This window comes from Rhinolophus hipposideros, assembly GCF_964194185.1.
Source record: "Rhinolophus hipposideros genome assembly, chromosome: 15".
NCBI classification, from domain to species: domain Eukaryota; kingdom Metazoa; phylum Chordata; class Mammalia; order Chiroptera; family Rhinolophidae; genus Rhinolophus; species Rhinolophus hipposideros.
The window spans coordinates 65,004,070-65,025,890 of NC_138061.1; the positions used below are offsets into that span (position 1 = coordinate 65,004,070).

Consider the following 21,821-nt stretch of genomic DNA (forward strand, 5'->3'; position numbering starts at 1 on the left):
TGAATCCTGAAAATGCCTCTCCAGGTGTACTAAGATAAGGTTTGACAAACTATGGGCCTCCATTGCTTTTGAAAATAAAGTTTTATTGGAATATAACCATACCCCTTTATTAGGTTGGTACAAAATAATTGTGGTTTTTGCAATAATTTTTAACCTTTTAAATTGCAACTACTTTTACACTAATCTATACATAATTGTCTACGGCTGTTTTCACCCTACATGTAGTATGGGAGTTGAGTAGCTGTGACTAGATGACTCACAAAGCCTAAGATATTTTCTATCTGGCCCTTTACAGAAATAGTTTGCTGATCCTTGATCTAAGGCATCCATTTCCATTCCTTGGAGCTTAGCATTATTTTGTGAAAGAGACACAATGAACCTAGGTGATGGTAGGAAGAAGTCCTGAGGATGGAAATGTCAGCCTCCAAAGCAGCTCTGTTCTGTAGATCTCTGCACTATGGGAATGTTCTGTGACCGTGTTGTCCAATGTGTTAGCCACCAGCCACATGGACAGCTGAGCCTCCTAGTCTGTTTTCCTGTGCTGAGTAGTTAATGTGTAACCAGTCTTATAGGCAGGCCCCAGTTGGCTTCACCAATCCTGAAGCCACTAACTTCTTCCTTGGGCACTTTTAAGATGGAGCTAGGAATTGTTTATACTGAGTCAAAGATTTTGTACAGCCCCCACAGCTTAGCTGTTTGCCCTGCTCTGCTGTGAGTGACCTTATGACGTGAGAGGGTGCTTACTGACGTGGTTTCCCCAAAAATAAGACTGCGTGTTATATTAAGGTTTGCTCCAAAAGATGCATTAGGGCTTATATTCAGGAGATGTCATCCTGAAAAATCATGCTAGGGCTTTTCCAGGTAGGTCTTATTTTCGGGGGAAAATGGTAGTTGCCTGCTCTTTTCCCTTTTGTGCATCTACCTTAGGTCCCTTAGGTTACTCCTGTACAGTTTCCTGCTCTGAGTCTGAGCCCACTGTGGTGTCTGACTCAGTAAGCATTTGTTAAACAGGTTTTTCTTTTGGAGCGATTGAATCTACTGATCTGTCATTAGGATTGATTCCAGGGAATTCAGGAGAGTTAGAAATATACAGTTAGAAAATATGCAAATTGCTATTTTGAGAGGTTTGAAAGGGGGAGGGAACTTAACACTAATTAGCCCTACAGTAGGCACTTTTCAGGTTATTTATTCAGTCTTCATAATTCTACCAGATATGTAAGGTCCTCATTTTACAGGTAAGGCTAAAAACCTGGAAGCAAGGTTAAATAGCGGAATAGGTTGGATTTTTTGAGACCTAGATTAAAATCTGGTTCTCCCACTTAGAGCTGTTTGAGTGTCGGCAAATTATTTTCCTTTCTTAACTTTTATTTGTTCCTTTGTCCAATAGAGGTTTCAATAGGAACCTTGCAGGATTATTATAAGGGGAGAGAATATACTACACGCAAGAAGGGGGATCTGTTCGGGGCAGGCCGGCCCGGAACACACGAGGCGCGTACAGGCTCTGGAAAGACCGTCTACTGGCCTGCCTGGGACCGTCCCTTCCCCGGCACGTGGTGTACCTGTAAGGGCGCCTTAGGTGACGTTGGCCTCAGGACAGGCGCTGTTGGCACCTTCGTCTGGCCAGAGGCCAAGCCCGCCGCGCCTACAGGCTCCCGGCCGGTCTCCAGCCCGCCCCCCCCGGGCCCTACTCTGGTGTCCACTTAATGACGAGGCAACATCCGGGCCGCTCCCAACCGACAGCCACCACCGAATAGAAAGCAAGCTCCGGCGCCCCGGCAACCGCCGGTGCCGGCGGCCAGGCCTGATTGGAAGGCGGCGTGAGCGGCGGCGAGCGATTGGCGCGCTGTCACAAAGGGGCGGGGCGCGGCCGCAGAGCGCCCCTCGCCAGTGCCGGCCGCGGCGTCCCGGGTGGGACTGCGCCTCCCTGTGGGCCTGCGGGCGGGCGAGCGAGCGGATCCGACAGCCGGTGAGGGCGAGCGGGCCGGAGGGGGCGGGCGCCCGGGGCCGCCGGCCGCTGTGCTCGCCGCTGTTGCCCCGAGACCGGCGCGGCGGGCAGTCTGCGCTGAGGACACAGCCTCCGTTCTCCGCCTCTCCGCGAGCAGGACGCGCCCCGCCCGACGGGCGCTGCTCTCTGACCGCGGATTTGGACGCGGAGCCCGATCGCCGGCCCCCGGGTCAGGCCGCTGCGCCTGCGGAGCCGGCATTTCTCCCGGAGGAGCACGGGCTGCGCAGGTGACTCAGCGGTCTGCACGTGTTTGTGCGTTGATGGTGCGAGTAGACCTTGGCCCCGAAGGACAGTTTAGGATACATGTGCACGGTGTCGTGATATAATTTCTGTAGCATGTATTTGAAACGGGGGTGTCTTCACACATTAGTAAAAACAGTTCATTAATAGTCACTATTTCTGGTTGCTGCGTATTGTTCTGGATCTCTTTAGGTTGGGGGGAAAGTTTAAAAGGTAATTGCTCTTATGTAGCTAATATTCTTTACAATGCAGGATAAAGCTGATCCTTAGGTTACTGAAATTACTTATTCAGAGCTATTATTGCCTTACCTGTCTTTAACTTCCCTTTCATCTTTGGTGGTTGTATTTTAGAACTTTTTCAGAAGAAATGAGAGAAATGTTTTGGGAATAGATTTAGAAATGTTTTTTGATGTCATTACTATTAATACCGAAGTATGTTTTTTTTAATTATTGGTAAAAATCCTTTGCTTTTGCTTGGGCCCATGGTGCTGGCAGGATGGGCCAGTATCACCGGCTTCGTACTGCCAGGAATCTCCGGAGCCACCGACGAGAGAAAAAATGGCATGATAAACAGTACAAGAAAGACCATTTGGGCACAGGCCTGAAGGCCAACCCTTTTGGAGGCGCTTCCCGTGCAGAGGGAATCGTGTTGGAAAAAGTTGGGGTTGAAGCCAAACAGCCAGATTCCACCATCAAGAAGTGTGTCAGGGCCCAGCTACTCAAGAATGGCAAAAAAAAAAAAAAAAAAAAAAAAAAAAAAAATCACAGCCTTCATACCCATTGATGATTGTTTGAATTTTATCGAGGAAACATGAAGTTCTGGTTGCTGGATTTGGTCGCAAAGGTCATGCTGTTGATGACATGCCTGGAGTCTGCATTAAGGTTGTCAAAGTAGCCAGTGTCTCTCTTTTGGTCTTATAAAAAGGCAAGAAGGAAAGACCGAGATAAGTTTTGTGTGTGTGTGTGTGTGTGTTTTTTTTTTTTTTTTTGTTAGACTGAGATAAGTTTTGATGGTGAAAACACAGTGGTAATACATTTTGCATATGCCAAAAACAAACAAACAAACAAAAAACTTTAAGTACTTTTTTCTTAGTCTTCCTTTCCTATTCCTCTTCTATGTTTTGGCTGTTCTTGTTCTTTCATCATTTCCCATCCTGTCTTTGAGTCTTCACTGCCCCTACTTTCCACCATCATAGGGTTCCATACTATTTTATGTCGAGCATGACCCCACAGCACTTTCATGGTCCCTGCTTTAATACTGGCTAGTCTTTGGCCTGCTGAGCTTTCATTTTCCTCTCTCTACCATCATCTAGTCCGCCAGCCAGTTTAACAAGATTTAATGGCCTCATTTTGCCTTCTGTTATAGTGATTGCTACTGCTGAGAAGTATAACTTTTCTTGAGGCATACATTTCAGTTTTGAATTTGGTTAGCAACCTTGCTTTTTTTCTGATCATGGAAGTTACTCCATTGATTAGGGCTCAAATTAATGTGGGTGTTCACAATTAGTGCTGTGCTAGGTTGTTGTTTTTCTTTTAGCCCATAGTTCCTTTATCCATTCTTATTATACATGAAGGACTTCCAAATCTGTCTTTGTTACCTTCTCCCACCCCCAGCTTTTTTATTATACTTAGAGTATTGCTGTGGAAGAGTGTTGTGGTATGCTCCTTAGATCTTCTGTCTCTAAAGTCCTTGGTCAGGCACTGATCACCCATGTCTTTCTTTTTTTTAACGTTTATTTCAGCATTCCTGATCCCTGACTTCTGTTGCTAGAGTTGCTACTATGTAGATAGGAGTGCTGTTCGCTTTGGAAGAGCAGATACTGATTATTCTGTAGTACATGATAAGTATGTTCTTAAGAATCTGCATGTTATCCAAAATTACACTGTAAAAGCAGTTGTTTCAGTGAGGGGGGAGAAGGGTCAGAGATTAGCTTCATACAATGTCATTTTTCCTACAGGCATTTCAATGTGTTAAAGATATAAGAAACAAAACCTGAGGAATACATTATTTAGCTTTTATTTAAGTGCTAAATGGTCTTTTACTACTATCACTAGCAGTATTATTAGCATAGTACTTTGTAGTATTATATTATTACTCATTATTTTTATTAGTAGTATAACAGCACTCAGAGCAGCTATGCTGCTAGCAACAACTTTTCTTCCTGTGATGCCGTCTTTTTAGGACGATTAGCAGTTTGCACAATGAAATTCAGGTTCCCTAATTAATTAATTATACTTCCAATTAGTATTATAAAGTATTTTGCTAAGTATTTCCGCTAAGTATTCACATAGCAGAAATCCCCATTATGAGCATGTATGTTATGAGTTGTGTAAACTTTGGTGGACTTAGTTTGGAGTGAATCATAACATGATTCCCATGGGAAACCAACATTCCTCCAAACAAACTTTTGGAGCATAACCAAACATTCCTTCATCTCTAAAATAGGGATAATACCTTATCAATATCAGCTTTGTTCTAAGGATCAATTGAGAAAATGAATATTTACTTACTCTTTCATGAACAAACCTTTAATGAGCACCAATATGTATAGAACACTGCGCCAGGTGGTGAGTGGTAGATCAGATGTGGTTCCTCCCTTAAGTAGCTCGCAGTTTAGTAGAGTAAGAAGGCTGTGTAAAAATGAAATTGATTGTAATAGGTGCAATATGCGATGGAGGTAGGAGTGCAAAGGAGAGTAACCATAAAAGACTTTGTGAAATAGTTGCTATTTGAGCTGAGTCTTGAAAAATGATTAGGTGCTTGTCAGGTAGCCAAGTGTAGCACTGGTAGTGAGCAAAGCAAAGCAGGAGGACTGATGTAGAGGTTGATGTGTTTCAAAGCTGTAGGTGCAAATGATGAGAACAGAGGTACCAGAGGTATTGCAGGGTGGGGTGAGGTGTATGTATAAATAAAATGGGGCTGGAAGGTGAGATGCATGATCTTAGGACCCTTTCTAAGGAGTCTGAATTTTATTCTATAGATAGTGGGAAACCATCGTAGGGCCTTGAGCTAAGAAATAATATGATCAGTTATACATTTTAAAAAGGTAACTGTGCTCCACATCAAGAGTCATTAGGGAAATGCAATTTAAAACAGTGAGCTATCACTACATGCTTATTAGAATGGCCAGAATCCAGAACACTGACATCATTAAATGCTGGCAAGGGTGTGGAGCAATACTAATAACTGTCTGTCACTCGTTGCTGGCAGCCACTTTGTAAGACACTTTGGCAGTTTCATACAAAACTAAACATACTCTTAGCACAAGATCCAGCAGTTGGTATTTACCACTCCTTGGTATTTGCCCAAAGGAGTTGAAAATTCATGTTTGAACAAAAACCTGCACACACGTGTTTATAGCAGCTTTATTCATTGTTGCCAAAACTTGGAAGCAACCAAGATGTGTCCTTCAGTAGGTGAATGGATAAATAATCTGTGTACATTCAAACAATGGAATATTATTTAGTATTACAAAGAAATGAGCTATGAACCCATGAAAAGACATGGAGGAAATTTAAATGTATATTACTATATGAAAAGTCAATCTGAAAAGGCTACATACTATATGATTCCAAGTATATGACAGTCTGGAAAAGACAAAATTATGGGGATGGTAAAAAGATCATCCCCTTTTGGTTGCCAGGGAGTTGGGTGGGAGTGGGAGATGAATAGGCAGAGCACAGAAGCATCTTACGGCATTGCAACTATTCTGTGTGATACTCTAATGGTGGGCACGTGTCATTACACATTTCTGAAAACCCACAGAATGTACACCACCGGGAGTGAACCCTAATGTAAAGTATGGATTTGGAGAGATAATGATGCATCACTGTAGGTTCATTGATTGTAACATATACACTGCTCTGGTGCAGCACTGTGACAGTGGGGAAGTTGTGCGCGTATGAGGGCAGGGAATGTATGGGAACTCTACTTCTATTCAGTTCTGCTCTGAGCCTAAACTGCTCTAAAAAAATAAGTCTATTTAAAAGAGAGCAAAAAGTCAGGTTTTAGAGTAACTTAGATTCATTTCCCTCATTTACTCTGAATAGCTGTTTCACAGCAATGCATTCTGAAGTGAAATATAAATTAATTTTAGAGCTTTGACCTCTCCCCCTGCTTAAATAGTTAATTGAGAGTAAAATAATTTCTGAACTATATGATATGATACCCTAATCCAGTTTTCATTAAACTTCCTTAAAATAGAAAAAACATAACTGTTGGCATAATTGAGAATGGATTGGAAGAGTGAAGTGCAGGAGTCAAGGAGTATAGATAGGTTGTCAAAATTGCTCAATTGAGAACTAATGAAGGCCTGAACTAAGTCCTAATCATTGTTGTTGGAGAGCGTGACAGATTATAGAAATATTAAGAAGTTGTACTGTTAGGATTGGTCACTTCTAGATATCTTAGGGATAGAGGAAAATCTAAAACGATTCAAGATTTCTAGCTTGAGTGACTAGATTAATGGTGATGTTGATTTAGATGGAGACTGGAGGACAAGAAGGAGGTTTGTAGGGAAGATGATTACTTTGGATATGCTGGATTTCAAGTGTCTGTCTAATGTCCAGATTTCAGATGCTTATGGAATATCATGCCTCTAGAATGGAGATGTAGGTTATTAATCAAACCATAGTCTTTTAAAAATAACTCTTCCTTTAAACACACTGCTATGAAAATTACATTGACTTCAGTGAAGGTAAAAAATTTATCACCCATTTTTTTTCTTTACTCTTTTATGTCCCCAGTGTTCATTTTCTGTTCACTTAGGCTTACTTACTGATACCCTTCTTCTACTCTGAGGCTTTACCCATTCTGTAGTGCATTCAAAACTTTACCCATCTCTAGACTACATCAAACTAAAAAGGTTTTGCACATTGAAGGAAAGTATCACAAAATGAAAAGACAGCCTACTGAGTGGGAGAAGATATTTGCAAATGATACATCTGATAAGGTGTTAATATCCAAACTATATACGGAACTCATACAACTTAACACCAAAAAAACAAACAATCCAGTTAAAAAATGGGCAGAGGACCTGAATAGACTTTCTCCAAAGAGGAAATAAACATGGCCAACAAACATGAAAAGATACTAAGTTAGATACCACTAATCATCAGAGAAATACAAATTAAAGCCACGATTACCGCCTCACTCTGTCAGAACGGCTATCATCAATAAACAAGTAACGTGCTGGCGAGGATGTGGAGAAAAGGGAGCCCTCGTGCACTGTTGGTGGGATTAGGACAACATATTAATAGAATAAGAGACAGAATTCACACAGTCATCTCAGTAGACTCTGGAAAGAAAAGCATTTGACAAAATCCAACACCCTTCATGATTAAAAAACAAATACCTAAACAAAGTAGGAATAGAAGAGAACATATTCAATCTGATAAAAATTAATGAAAATCCCACAGCTAAAATCATACGTTATGGTGAAAGACAATGCTTTCCCTCCACAATCAGGAATAAGACAAGAATGTCTGCTCTCACCACTTCTGTTCAACCTTGTATTGGAGATTCTAGGCAGGGAGTTAGGTTAGAAAAGGAAGTAAAGAGCTTCCAGATTGGAAAGGAAGAGGTAAAAATCTCTATTTGCAAACCACATGAACTTGTATGTAGAAAATCCTAGGGATCAACTAAAAAAAAGTCTAGAACTAACAAATGAATTCAGCAAGATTGCAGTATACAAGATCAATATATTAATATCAATTGTATTTCTATACACTTAGCAATGAACAATCTGAAAATAAAACTAAGACAACCATTTCATTTAAATAGCATCAAAAAGAATAAAATTCTTCGGAATACATTTATTTGAAATGCAAAACTTGTACTTTAAAAACATAAAACATTGTTGGAAGCCTTTGAAGAAGTTATGAGTAAACTGAAAGACGTCACATGTTCATGGATTAGAAGATTTAATATTGTCAAGATGGTAATACTCTGCAAATTGATCTGCACACTAAACCCAATCCTTATCAAAATCCCAACTGGTATCTTTGCAAAATAGACAAGCTGATCCTAAAATTCATACAGAAATTCAAGGGACCCAGAATAGCCAGCAATCTTGAAAGAACAAATTAGAGGACTCCCACTGCCTGATTTCAGAACTTACTACACAACTAAAAAGACTGGTACTGGCGTAAGTATAGACATACGTGTAGCTCAATGGGTAGAATTGAGGGACCAGAAGTAATACCTTACATTTATGGTCAATTGGTTTTCAATGAGGGTGCCAAGACAGAGAGAAAGAACAGTCTTTCCAACAAGTGGTGCTGGGACAACTGGTTATTTACTTGCAAAAGAGTAAAGCTGGACCCCATATTTCACACCATCTACAAAAATAAATTCAAAATGGACTATAGACCTAGATGTAAGAGCTAAAACTATACAATTCTTAGAAAAATATATACAAGTGCATTTGACCCTTCAACAACACAGGGACTAGGTGCGCCAGCCCCCGTTGCTGTTGAAAATCCACATGTAACTTTTGACTCCCCCAAAACTTAACTGCTATTGACTGGGAGCCTTACTGATTAACATAAACAGTAAGATTAACGCCTATTTTGCACATTGTGTGTATTATATATTGTATCCTTACAATAAGCTAGAGAGAAGAAAATATTATAATGAAAATCGTGAGAGAAAATACATTTAAAGTACTGCAGTATATTTATCCATACTGTAAGTTTATGTCATATGTTTATAAGATCATTTGTCAATACATCAATATTGTCTTACATGATACAAAGCACTAGATGTTATTAATATATGTATTACAACACTGGACATCAAAAATGAAAAGATCATGTGAAAAAGAAATTAATATTTACTTATAGATTATAACGATTCATGCATTGATAATGAAGAAGTAGCAATATGATTGCTTTCAGGTAGCTTAGTATAATCGATACCATTACTTCATGGTAGCCTAACCCATACACTAATGAAGTCAAAAAATTTTTATGGCATACAGTATTATACTCATGTTCATAAGGTAGTATTGAAAACATTGTTACTTTAAAAAAAAAAACACCTGTGATGATAGGCTGATACACAGTTTCTCCAATTATGACAGAGGCATACTGTAACTGTGATGAAATTCTTTGAAAAGCAGTAAGAAAACTAACACTATTAATTTTATATTAAATATCACTCACCTTTTGCCTATGTAAGGATAGGCTATCCACTTCCATACAAGTCTTGCCAACAGTGTTCTACACAATGAATATGATGATGACACAAAAAATGTCATATATAGTTCTTGCTATACAGTTACTAGATTTTCTCACAAAGAAGCACATACACACACAACAAATAAACTTAGTAACTATGGCATGATGATTTTCACTCATTAATTGGAAGTGGAACACCATCATCTTCATCCTCATCGTCTTCACAATGAGAAAGAGGAAGAGGAGGTGTCGTCTTGCTGTCTTAGGGGGCAGAGGCGGAAAAGGTGGAGGAGATGGAAGCGGAGGCAGGAGAGGCAGGCACACTCGGTGTAACTTTGTGGAAATATATAATTCCTGCCGGACTTTTTGCTTTTTCATTTCTCTAAAAATGTTTCTATATGTTTCCAATTTTTCCATCATTTGCTTTAGTATCAGTGGCCGTACCATAGAAGCGTCCATGTTGTAAAGTAAGTCAAAAGCAGTCTTGAGTAATTGGAACCCTTCGGCCAGGTTGCCTAATGTCAGTTCGTTTTCCGGCACTGCCTATTTTACATCTTCCGGCACTGGTTCAGAAGCACTCATCCCCACCGAGTTGTCTTCTGTTAATTCCTCTGGTGTGTCCATTAGCTGTTGAATTTCTCCAAGATTTATATATTGAAACCCTTCACCCTCCGCCCTTTCCCTTTGTTGCCATATCCACAATCTCTTATGATTTCCTTGACTGGCTGTATTGTAAATCCCCTGAAGTCATGCACGACATCTGAACACAGTTTTCTCCAGCAGGAATTTGTTGTTTTGGGCTTGTTGAATTTCACAGCTTTTTCTATAACAGTGATGGCATCTTCAGTGGTATAGTCCTTCCATACTTTCATGAAGTTGTTTTTATCGAGGTTCTCTTCCATAGCACTGACACCCTTTTCCATTGAGCGCTATGTGTAATGAGCCTTAAAGGTCCTTATGACCCCTTGAGTTAGAGACTAAATTAGAGATGATGGGTTTGGCGACAAGTAGTCCACCTTGGTGCCTTCGGTCTTGAACTCATTGGGTTCTGAGTGACCAGGAGAATTGTCCAAAATCAAAACAACTTTAAAAGACAGTTCCTTATTGGCAAAGTATTTCCTGACTTCAGGAAGAAAGCATCAGTGGAACCAGTCCAGAAAAAGGGTTCTCATTGTTCAGGTTGCCTTGTTGTACAACCAAAACACTGGCTGCTGGTGTTACCTTTTCCCTTTAAGGTTTGGGGGTGAGCAGCCTTATAGATAAGGCTGTTCCTCGGCATTTGCACAGAACAGTAGAGTTAGCCTGCCCCTCCTTGTCTTAAATCCTGGTGTTCACTTTTCTTCCTTAACTAATAAATGTCTTTTGTGACATTTTTTCTTTCCAGAATAGGACACTTTCATCTGCATTAAAAACCTGAGAGGCAGATATGTTTTCTCCTCAATGATTTTCTTCACTGGTCTGCTGGTTCTTAGCAGAAGCTGATTCTCTTGGCATGTTGACATTTTCCAAGCTAAATCTTTTAGAAAATTATCAAACCGTCCTTTACTGCCATTAAATTCTCCAGCTTCACATCTTCCACCTTCCTCTTACTTTAAGTTGTCATATTACTTTGCTTTTTCTCAAATCATATTAGAGTCTATAGGTAGACCTTTTCTTACAGCAATCTTGCACTCACATTAAAGCTACATTTTCAATACAATATGAAAAAGTATTTTACAAAAAGTGCTAAGTTTTCATGCCTGCTGGTGATGTTGCAGCAATGGTTCACAAATTTCCTTTTATTTTTTCACATGGTCCTAACGCTGGATTAATTTATCTTGAAAGGTGGGCAACTGCAGCTGCAGACCTCAATCTACAGTACATACCAAGCAATTCAAGTTTTTCTTCTAATGTCCTGACTTCTCTCTTTGTTGGGAGCACTTCCAGCACCACTAGTGGCACTTTGTATGGATTTCATGGTGTTACTCAAGGTTTGTGGTCTTACCATATAAACACAATGAAAATACAGGAGAACCTTGAGCCATCACTTGTTACTGCGATACATAGTTTACTGGAGAGACAGACCGCCTGTGTGGAGATGATGAGCCTCGTGCACGGCGTTGTGACCAGATTCTCCCACTGGCTCACCGCAATAGCCGTAGGAGGTGACTTAGACATTTTCCCACTAGTTCAGTATGTACTGCAGTGAGTTTTCTGCACTTTGGATTTAATGTCACCTATTTATGTTTCTTCACATTTCTCTCAACTGAATGGCACCAAGTACGGTCTGTGTTTTTGTGCTTAGGTTTTGATCAATTTTAACTTTATATAATTTGTATATATTTTGTGGTAGCACATGATAAAATAAGCTAGTATCTACACGTATTTTTTGCATACATGACACATCTAACTTTTCATCTTTTCCTATATTTTTAGGCTATACAATTCACCTGTGAGTTTTTTCAAATTGTCACAAATCTCAAAAATTTTTTTCAATGTATTCATTGAAAAAACATCTGCATATAAGTGGACCTGCACAATTCAAACCTGTGTTTTCAAGGGTCAGCTGTAAATTTGTATCACCTTGAATTAGGCAAAGCTTTTAAAATATGACACAAAAAACACGAGGAACAAAAGAAAAATAGCCAAATTGGACTTCATTAAAATTAAAAACTTTTGTGTCTGCAACGACACCATCAAGAAAGTTAAGAAGACAATCCTTAAAATTGTAGAAAATATTTGCAAATCATATCTGTTAAGAGGCTTGTATCTAGAAAACATAAAAAAAATCCTTACAACTCAATAATAGACCACCCAATTAAAAGTGGACAAAGGATCTGAATAGACTTTCTAAATAGACATTTCTGTAAAGAAGGTATACAAATGGCCAATGAGCACACGAAAAGATGCTCAACATCATTACTCATTAGAAGAAGGCAAGTCACAACCACAATGAAATATCACTTCACACTAGGATGGCTTTTATCAAGACAATAAAAAGTATTGACAAGGATGTGGAGAAACAACACTCTCATTCATTGTTGATGGCAATGTAAAATGGTTCAGACAACTTTTGGAGTTAAAAAATTGCTAAGTGTAGAGTTACCACATGACCTAGTAATTCCACTCCTAGGTATATATGACAGAGAAAGGAAAACATGTCCACATAAAAACTGTAATTGAATGTTCTCATAGCTTTATTCATAATAGCCAGAAATTGGAAACAATCCAAAATGCCCATCAACTGATGACTGGATAAACAACATTTATTCTACAATAAACAAATAATAAAGTACTGATACATTCTAGAACATGGATGAACTTTGAAAACATTATGCTAAGGAAAGAAGCCTATTACAAAATATTACGTATTGTATGATTCTATTTATGTGAAGTGTTCAGAATAGGCAAAATTATAGACACAAAGTAGATTAGTGGTTGCCTGGGGCTGAGAAGGAAAGGGAGAATTCAGGAATGATGTCTAAGTTGTACAGGGTTTTTTTGAAGTGATGAAAAGATTCTAAAAATGATTATGGTAATGGTGGTACAATTCTGTGAACATACTAAAACACAGTAAATTTTAGATTTTAAATGGATAAATTCTATGATATGTACCTCAGTAAAGCTATTACAATTTACCTACCTCTCCAGGAAGACGTGTATCATTTGTCCTCTAGTTTAAGTTTAAGACCGTCCCCTTTACAAGTTTTTACTGAAAAATAGTAATTTGTCAATTTGAGTATTCCTATTTTTCTAATTATATACTTGTATTATCTTAGTACTTCTGTTGGTTGTGTTTGCCTCTTGGATGTTTGTGTGTAGAGATTATGTCTAATGTCTGTTACCAGCATTAACCATCCCAGTGCTATACTGATTGATAACATCTGGAAACACAAATGCTCATTAATTATTTAGTGAGTCCTGTTTTTCAGGATCCTTTTAAGATGGTTGCTATTCCTTTTATTCAGTGTGATTCAAATATACAATGGCTATAAAGTTATGCTTTGTATGAGTTAGAAAACATAATTTACATGTTTTAGGAAAGGATGTGCATATATTTTTCAAAGTCTTGCAAGCATATACCTATGTATGGAGTTGGCTATTTAAATAGCATTTACAAAAAACCAAATATTTGTTGAGCATGTGCTGTATATATAAGTAACTGTGCTGAGCTCTAGTAAGATACAGAAAATTATTGCAAATATACCTGTTCTTGATAATCTTATAGTTTAATGGAGGTGGGGAGTGATTTCAGAGACAAATGTGAGAAGTTCAGGATTAGCATATTAAGCAGTAAAATGAATTCTGGGGCTGTCTGGAAGATTGATGTGGCCAGAGTTCAGAAAATGTTTATGGAGGAATGAGACTTTCAGATAGAATTGTTAAAAAATTATTCTTGTTTTTAAGGTACAAAACTGAAAACATGAACAACGATACATATTACCAATGTTCAAAGCTGATTTGGCTAGAACTGGAATACAGTTGCCTACAACATATTCCAGAGGAATTAGAAAAGTCAAAGTAATGGATAACCGAAAAGAGCCTCCATTCTTCAATGAAGATAACGTGGGACCACTGTACTACAAACTTCCTTTCTATGACACCATGGAGCTCTTCATTGAAACATTGACTGGAACATGTTTTGAGCTGAGAGTTTCACCCTTTGAAGCTGTTATTTCTGTGAAAGCAAAAATTCAGAGATTGGAAGGTACTAGTCTTTCTTTATATTTAGGATATAAGGATTAAATTTGTTCATCAAGAGTGTATAATAACTTTAACTTTTCCTACAGAGAAAATGTCAAACATACACAGAATTAGAAACTATAGGATAATGAACCCCCATGTACCCTTTGCTCAGCTTCAACAGTTATCAGTTCATGAGCTTTCTTGTTATCATTTCTGTGTTCCCCCCACCTCATTCCCCTTCCATCACATTCTTCTGAAGCAAATTCGTGGCATCATGTTAATGGTGTGAAATAGTATTTTAAAGTAGTTTTTCAACAGGTTATGATGACCTGCAAATTCTGCCATAACTACCTTACAGTTACTTTTAATGAGCAATAGTAATTGAGTTCCCTTTGAGAATACTTTTTCCTTCTTTAATGTGGAGATTTTCTGACAAAAGATTTTGGCTGACATTTATATATATTGGAAGTTTCTCAGTATAGCAGGCACATTGAATATTGTACACCATCTCTTTTGTGGTTCGTGTATTTGTGAAGTGTCACAAACTACTTTCTGTAAAATTAGTCTTTTACTTTGTACTTAGCAGACTTCTGAAATAAGTGGTATTTGTAATTTATAGTTGTTAAAATCTAGTCTTTACTAGTAGAAAATTACATTGCCCCATATAACACTAAATAGATCTTTGCTTTTCAAACAAGCTGGAACTTGCTTGTAAAGGTAGTAACTAGCATTGCCCTCCAGCCCAGGTTAAGTTCAGAATTGTAGAAGGATGAGGAGGGTTGGAATTTTTATCTGTGTAAATTAAGGATCCTGGTATCTGGGCTTCTGAGTATTTGCTGCTCCTCTAGTAACTAACCTGTATTGAAGTTAGTGGCCAGGTGAGTCCAATGATGACGTCAGTACATCCAGTAATGGCACATGAAGGTTTTGTCTTCCCAAGTGATCTGGTGAGACATGGAGTCTGAATAGTTTATTTTGGATTTGTGCTGCTTCTTTATTTATATGATGGAGTACTGATATCTTTTTAGGAAGAAGAGGGTAAAACCCTCCTGTGTTCTAAATAATTATTTCCTCCTTTCGTGCATTTTGAATAACCCTTGTGCATCAAAAGCACTTTAGAGACCATCCTGTTTAGGCCTCTTAATGTCAGAAGAGTAAACTTGGGCTTAGAGAAGATTAGGGACTTGTCCAGTAGAAGTATTTAGTTACTGATTGGGTTAGGACCAGAACCAAGATGTAGGCTTCTTGTCCTCTGGAAGGAGGGTAAAGCAGTGGCTTTGTAGATATTAGACAGTTGAATCCTAGGTTAGACAATCATAAAACAAATACATTTATTGTGGGGGAGAGGGAAGAGAAAGAGAGAGAAAAAGAGAGAGAGAGAGAGAAGAGAGAGAGAGAGAGAGAGGACATACACGAGTTCTCTGATGTTTCTTTTTATAAGGGTACTGATCCCACCCTGAGGTCTCACCTTCATGACTTCATCTAATTACCTCCCAAAGGCCCCATCTCCAAATAGTATCACATTTGGAGTTCAGGTTTCAATATACCAATTTGCGGAGAGACACAGTTCAGTCCATAACACCTACCACTAGTGGTCAATAGCTTAATTCCTATGCCCATTATTCATCCTCATACCCTTCACCCCTTCCTTTCCTCTTATTCTCCATACTTTCTTGTAAATTTTTTAAAAATTAGCTTCAGGTGTACAAAACAATGTCATAGTTAGACATTCATACCCCTCACAACTCCCCTCCCCCAATCTACTATTCCTCTGACGTCGTATATAGCTGTTACAATTCCATTGATTATGTTCCCTATGCTGTACTCCACTTCCTGTGACCATACATATATAAAATTAGAGTTGACATCCATTGTTATTCAGTTTCAGCCTCAGGTGTACAGCACAGTGGTCAGGCATTTACACCGTCCCTGAAGTGGTCTTAAGATGTGTGTCCATCTGACACCCTACAAAATCTTTACAACATTATTGACTATATTCCCCAAACTGTCTTTCATATTCCTGTGGTAATATTGTGGCAACCAATTTGTGCTTTCTAATCCCCTCACCTTCTCCCTCATTCCCACCCCACTCACATCTAGCACATCAGTTTTTTCTCTGTATTTCTGAGACTAGTTCTGATTAGTTTACTCATTTATTCTGTTCTTTAGATTCCACACATAAGTGAGATCATATAGTATTTGTCTTTCTCCGTCTGACTTATTTCACTTAGCATAATACCCTCTAGGTCCGTGCATATTGTTGCAAATGGTACGATTTCATTCTTCCTTATGGCTGAGTAATACTCCATTGTATAAATGTACTGCAGTGTCTTAATCCAGACATCTACCGATGGGCATTTCGGTTGTTTCCATGTCTTGGCTATTGTAAATAGTGATGCAATAAACATAGGGGTGCATATATTTTTTCGAATTAGCGATTTGGATTTCTTTGGATGGATGCCCAGGAGTGGAATTGCTGGGTCATAAGGTAGTTCCATTTCCGGTTTCCAGATACCTCCATACTGATTTCCATAGTAGCTACACCAGTCTGCAATCCCACCAACAATGCACCAGGGTTCCCTTTTCTTTACAACCTCACCAGCACTTGTTGTTTGCTGATTTGTTGATGATAGTTATCCTGACTGGGGTGAGGTGGTATCTCATTGTGGTTTTTATTTGCATTTCTCTAATGATTAGTGAGGTTGAGTATCTTTTCATGTTTGTTGGCCATCTGTATGTCCTCTTTAGAGAAATGTCTCTTCATGTCCTATGCCCACTTTTTTAAAAAAGATTTTATTGGGGAAGTGGAACAGGACTTTATTGAGGAACAGTGTGTACTTCTAGGACTTTTTCTTTCTCCAAGTCAAGTTGTTGTCCTTTCAATCTTAGTTGTGGAGGGCGCAGCTCAGCTCCAGGTCCAGTTATTGTTGCTAGTGGCAGGGGTTGCAGCCCGCTATCCCTTGCTGGAGTCGAACTGGCAACCTTGTGAGCCATCCGGGAGCTCAGCGGCAGCTCAGCTCAAGGTGCCGTGTTCAATCTTAGTTGCAGGGGGCGGAGCCCACCATCCCTTGAGGGACTCGAGTTGTTGAACCGGCAGCCTTGTGGTTGAGATCCCATTGGCCCATGTGGGAATGGAACCGGCAGCCTTTGGAGTTAGGAGCATGGAGCTCCAACCGCCTGAGCCACCGGGCCAGTCCATTTTTTAATTGGGTTGTTTGTTTTTTTGGTGTTGAGTTGAAGGAGTTTTTAAATAAATTTTGGATGTTAATCCCTTATCAGATGTATCATTGGCAATTATCTTCTCCCATTCAGTAGGATGCCATTTCTTTTTATTGATGGTTTCCTTTGCTGTGAAAAATTTTTGAGTTTGATGTAATACTATATGTTTATTTTTCCTTTTACTTCCCTTGCCTGAGGCGGTATATCAGTAAAAATATTACTAAGGGTAATGTTTGCAAATTTACTTCCTGTATTTTCTTCTAGGAGTTTTACGGTTTCAGATCTTCTTTCTTGTAACTTCTTGCAGCTCATGGGCAGTGACAATCATTCTATTCTTCAGCAGGCTTCAAGAGGGCATCCATCATGAAAAAATCAGTTTGAATCCTTTCGTGGGTGATCTTTCTATTTCTACTGGAAGGAAGACATTTCTTCTGTCAGGAAGACATTTGGGGCTAACGTGGTGGGTAAGACTCTCCAAAACAGAGTGATATGGAGTAGGGAGAGGTGACACTGCTTGGTTTAATCCTTAGGGGAAATGGTTGCTCTGCCAGATGGTTTTTCCTTTTAGGCAGCCTTCGTTAAGTTCAGAACTAGAACCCAGTGGGGGATGGAAAGGTAGATGGAGGGGACTGTGGAAGAAGGGCTGAAGGAGTGTTCTGGAGGAGGAATGATGAGGCTGTAGTGAGAAAGGAGCAGTACCTACGGGGGGCTTCCAGTGGGCCTGGAAGGCATGGGAGCACTGACTTCAGATCACCTACTGAGGAACTTACTTAACCCTGTCTTTCCCTCAGTTTTGCTCATTTTATTTCATTTTTTATTTTTTGAAAGGAGGGCACAGCTCACAGTGGCCCATGCAGGGATTGAACCGGCAACCTTTGTGTTACCAGCACCACGTTCTAACCAATTGAGCTAACGGGTCACTCTGTTTTACTCATTTTAAATGGGAATAACTAGGAGTTGTTCTTAGGATATCTGAGTTAATAAATGTAAAGTGTTTAGCAGAGCATCTATGTTCTTTATCGGGGGAAATAGTCTGTGGAGACAGCACAGTATGTATCCGAGAATATAAGAGCTGTGCCCTTGGGAGGAGATGTAATCTTGCCCTCCGAGTTTCTAGAGAAGGCCAATTATTTGAAGCTTGTCATTACCTAGAGCAGTAGTCTGCAAAAGAGAGTATACGTATCGCTCAGAGGATGTGAAACACAATCCAGTGGAATTTGGAAAGAAAAAAACGTGCCAAGAAACGTAAGGGATTGTTGTCATTTGTTCTTTATTTCCATGGGCAGTGGATTCCCTGGACTGGCCATCTACAGTAATTGGCATTAGTGCTCTCTAATAAAGACTTCTCTGAATGGGATAGGATTGTTTTCCTGGCCCTCTTCTGCGTAGGTGAATCCCTATTATTAGTTCTGGCCAGTGAGCTGTGAATGGGAAGTTTCTCTCAGCCTGCGTCCCTGAGTGATTATAGTGAGCAGATCCCTGGCCGATATGCAGTGGACATGTAACTTGAGCAAGAAGGAAATCTTTGTTTTAAGCCACTGGCATTTTAGGGTGGTTTAGGGTAGGTTCAGCATAACCTACAGGTAACCCCTGTATAACACGGTTGTTAGGTTCTGAAAAAATGCTGTGTTATGTGACTCATGTTATATGAAACAAAGAACTAGTACAAAAACAGGGGGTTAGGTTCCAAAAATTAAAAAACATACTATTTTTATAATTAAGAGAAATATCTTTATTAAAGCAATTTTCACCAAAAGTATAATAAAAGTATAATAATGTTTTCTTTGTCATCACTACTAAGCACCATTTTTTTTAAGAAGTTTTTTTAATTGGGGAAGGGGTACAGGACTTTATTGGGGGAACAGTGTACTCCCAGGACTTTTTTCCAAGTCAAGTTGTTGTCCTTTCAATCTTAGTTGTGGAGGGTGCCATTCAGCTTCAAGTTGTTGTCCTTTCAGTCTTAATTGTGGAGGGCGCAGCTCAGCTCCAGGTCCAGTTGCCGTTGCTAGTTGCAGGGTGCGCAGCCCACCATCCCTTGTGGGAGTCGAACCGGCAACCTTGTGGTTGAGAAGGTGTGCTCCAACCAACTGAGCCATCCGGGATCTCAGCGGCAACTCAATCTTAGTTGAGCCGTGTTCAATCTTAGTTGCAGGGGGCGCTGCCCACCATCCTTTGCAGGACTCGAGGAATTGAACTGGCAGCCTTGTAGTTGAGAGCCCACTGGCCCATGTGGGAATCAAACTGGCAGCCTTCGGAGTTAGGAGCATGGAGCTCTAACCGCCTGAGCCACCAGGCCAGCCTAAGCACCATTTTTTGACAAGATATCTTCATCCTCTGAACTTAATACTCCACGAACAAAATGGATTTAAAATTCTAATAAATTTTAAAATTCTGTAGTCAAATCTGATACGACATTCATGCTCTAATGAAAAATTTCAAAGGAGATATCTTTCGCTCTTAAAATCTTTTATTATGTTCCGTGTTATTCGGGGGTTTCCCTAATTTCAAATAAGATATTGTCAAGCTGTGTGTCATGTGGGGTCTCTGGTCCCGCTCCCCACATAAGAATGCAGGATATGTTGAGACCAAAATGGAACACCAACGGAGCCATAGATATGGGAGTCATACCACTATATTCTCTCTGGCGGCTAGGCGAGACACACGCAGTAGTATCCACATGATCCGCATACCGCCATTCACTTCTTTGCCTGCCAACCAACCAACCAACCAACCAACTAACCAACCAACCAACCACCAATCAACACAGCCCCACAGTTACATCAGTAGCCAATTGGCTAACTGGTTACAGCTGACAGCCAACCAATCACAGTTGATAGTCATTTACTACCTGAGCCAGCACCTCCCCATGTGAGCCTGAGAGCCTGGAAACTGCTCTCTGGGACTCTGTCCCCACACTCCACCCCTCCAAGGTCTTGCCTCACAATCTGCGCGACAAGCGTCTTCCATGAGGGGCCCTGTGACTTCTCCAATACCAAAATTGTACGACCAATTTCCTCCTGTCCTCCTGGCAGGTGGTACTGTCGCACTGTAACCACACACTGGGGCTGCGGCAACACTTGAGGAGGGTGGTGAGCATGCCAACGTGTCAACCGCTTTCACCACACCCATACGGAGATGGAACTCTTCCACCAACATCTGTAAACTGAGGCCATGTAGCACGTCCACTCCTAGAATATATTTCGGAATGGGGGAGACATACTCCTTGTAGGTACCGGGAGGAGGGGGGGGGGGAAGCCTTCCTATACGCAGTGGTAAGGAAACAGCTTTTACCATCACTGTCTTTCCCCCATAGCTATCAATGCAGATTGCTGGTCCAGGGAACAGTTCTGAGTTCCCATAGACAAGACTGCAGTCTGCACCAGTGTCAACTAGGGCCAAAACGCTCTGCACATTAGAAGGGGACCAATGTATGGATAGTTCCATGTGGGCGCTCCGGTCCCTGCTCGTCCCCTCTGACTGGGTACCTTGGCCCCACCCCTAATCAAGCTGAAAGGAGTTGGCCTCAAGCAGCCGCATGAAGTCCTGGAGGGACACAAGTCGCGCTTTCCCGGACTTCTCCTTTAGGCCTCTCCGGAATTGCTGTTCCGGACGCAACTGTTTCCAAAGTTCCAGCAGGAGTGCATTGGGTTGTGGGTCTATTTTTTCCCCATCAACCCCTGCTGCCACGAGATCACGCCACATCTGCGTGTGTGTCACTCTCTGAGGCTCGCGACCTCGCCCCTTTACTCTTGATTTGGGCTTCCAGATCTCAACTTCCCAGACCTCCTGTCTTAACTTCCTTTGCCGCAGTCTTTCAACATCCCCTAGAGTGGCCATGGCAGTTGTAACTTCACGGATCTGCCGCCCCACATAGGGCCTAAGAATGGCAACCAAGGATCCAAAAGCACTTGCAGAGGCAGTATCCATAACCAGATTTCTCATGCTGGTTGTAAAACGCTTATCATCTGGCCCCGGCATATTAGGGTTGAACATAGCATGTCTCATACCCACTTCACAGATGATTTAAGTAAGTTCAGTATATGATTGCCATTGACTCACAGTGTCTGGCAGCTCGCCAGCCTGTCCCCATACTGTGCGTACCGCAGCAGTGAGCCACTCCAGTAGAGAATGGTTGCCCTGGTCTTGGGCCAACCTATGGCAGTTCTGTAACCTTTGTCGCAGGGACGGATGCACCGTCATGGAGGCCAGCTTTTCTATCTCGCCTGGGGAGCAGAGAGTGCTGTCTGCACCCTCATCCCATAAACATAGTAGCTAAGCCGAGACTGGGCTCCGTCTGTACCGCCCCCGCCCCCCCAGCTCCTGCAACTCAGTGGGAGTGTAAGGGGTGTAGGTTGTGAACTCAGTCACAGCTGGGTTACCGGCAGCAACGCCCCCAGGGCCCAAAGGTTGCTCATGCTTTACCTTTTGCTTCAAGATTGGCCAGGCTTGGGGATTGGGAGCTACAGTGTCTCCTCTCGTGTCATCTGCCTCTGTCTCAAAGTCTCCACTGTGG

General features: G+C 40.7%; 1 protein-coding gene and 1 pseudogene across 6 annotated transcripts in view; both read left to right on the plus strand.

The window, feature by feature from the left end:
- The first annotated feature begins 1,682 nt into the window (after positions 1 to 1,682).
- ZFAND4 (zinc finger AN1-type containing 4) overlaps positions 1,683 to 21,821 on the plus strand; it is a 103,322-nt gene continuing 83,183 nt past the window's right edge. For 3 of the 5 annotated variants that reach the window (XM_081075246.1, XM_081075249.1, XM_081075247.1), the window contains exons 1-2: positions 1,683 to 2,232; positions 13,811 to 14,111. In XM_081075246.1, the coding sequence (XP_080931372.1) occupies positions 13,850 to 14,111 (262 nt within the window). In that variant the 5' untranslated portion in view covers positions 1,683 to 2,232; positions 13,811 to 13,849. Of the gene's footprint in view, positions 2,233 to 13,810; positions 14,112 to 17,674; positions 17,769 to 21,821 lie in introns of those variants that run through there. The other 2 variants (XM_081075250.1, XM_081075248.1) reach the window with 2 other exon arrangements.
- Positions 2,136 to 3,193, plus strand: LOC308508490 (small ribosomal subunit protein uS12-like; annotated as a pseudogene). The gene is made up of 2 exons: positions 2,136 to 2,232; positions 2,741 to 3,193. The product of its transcript is annotated as a small ribosomal subunit protein uS12-like (transcript).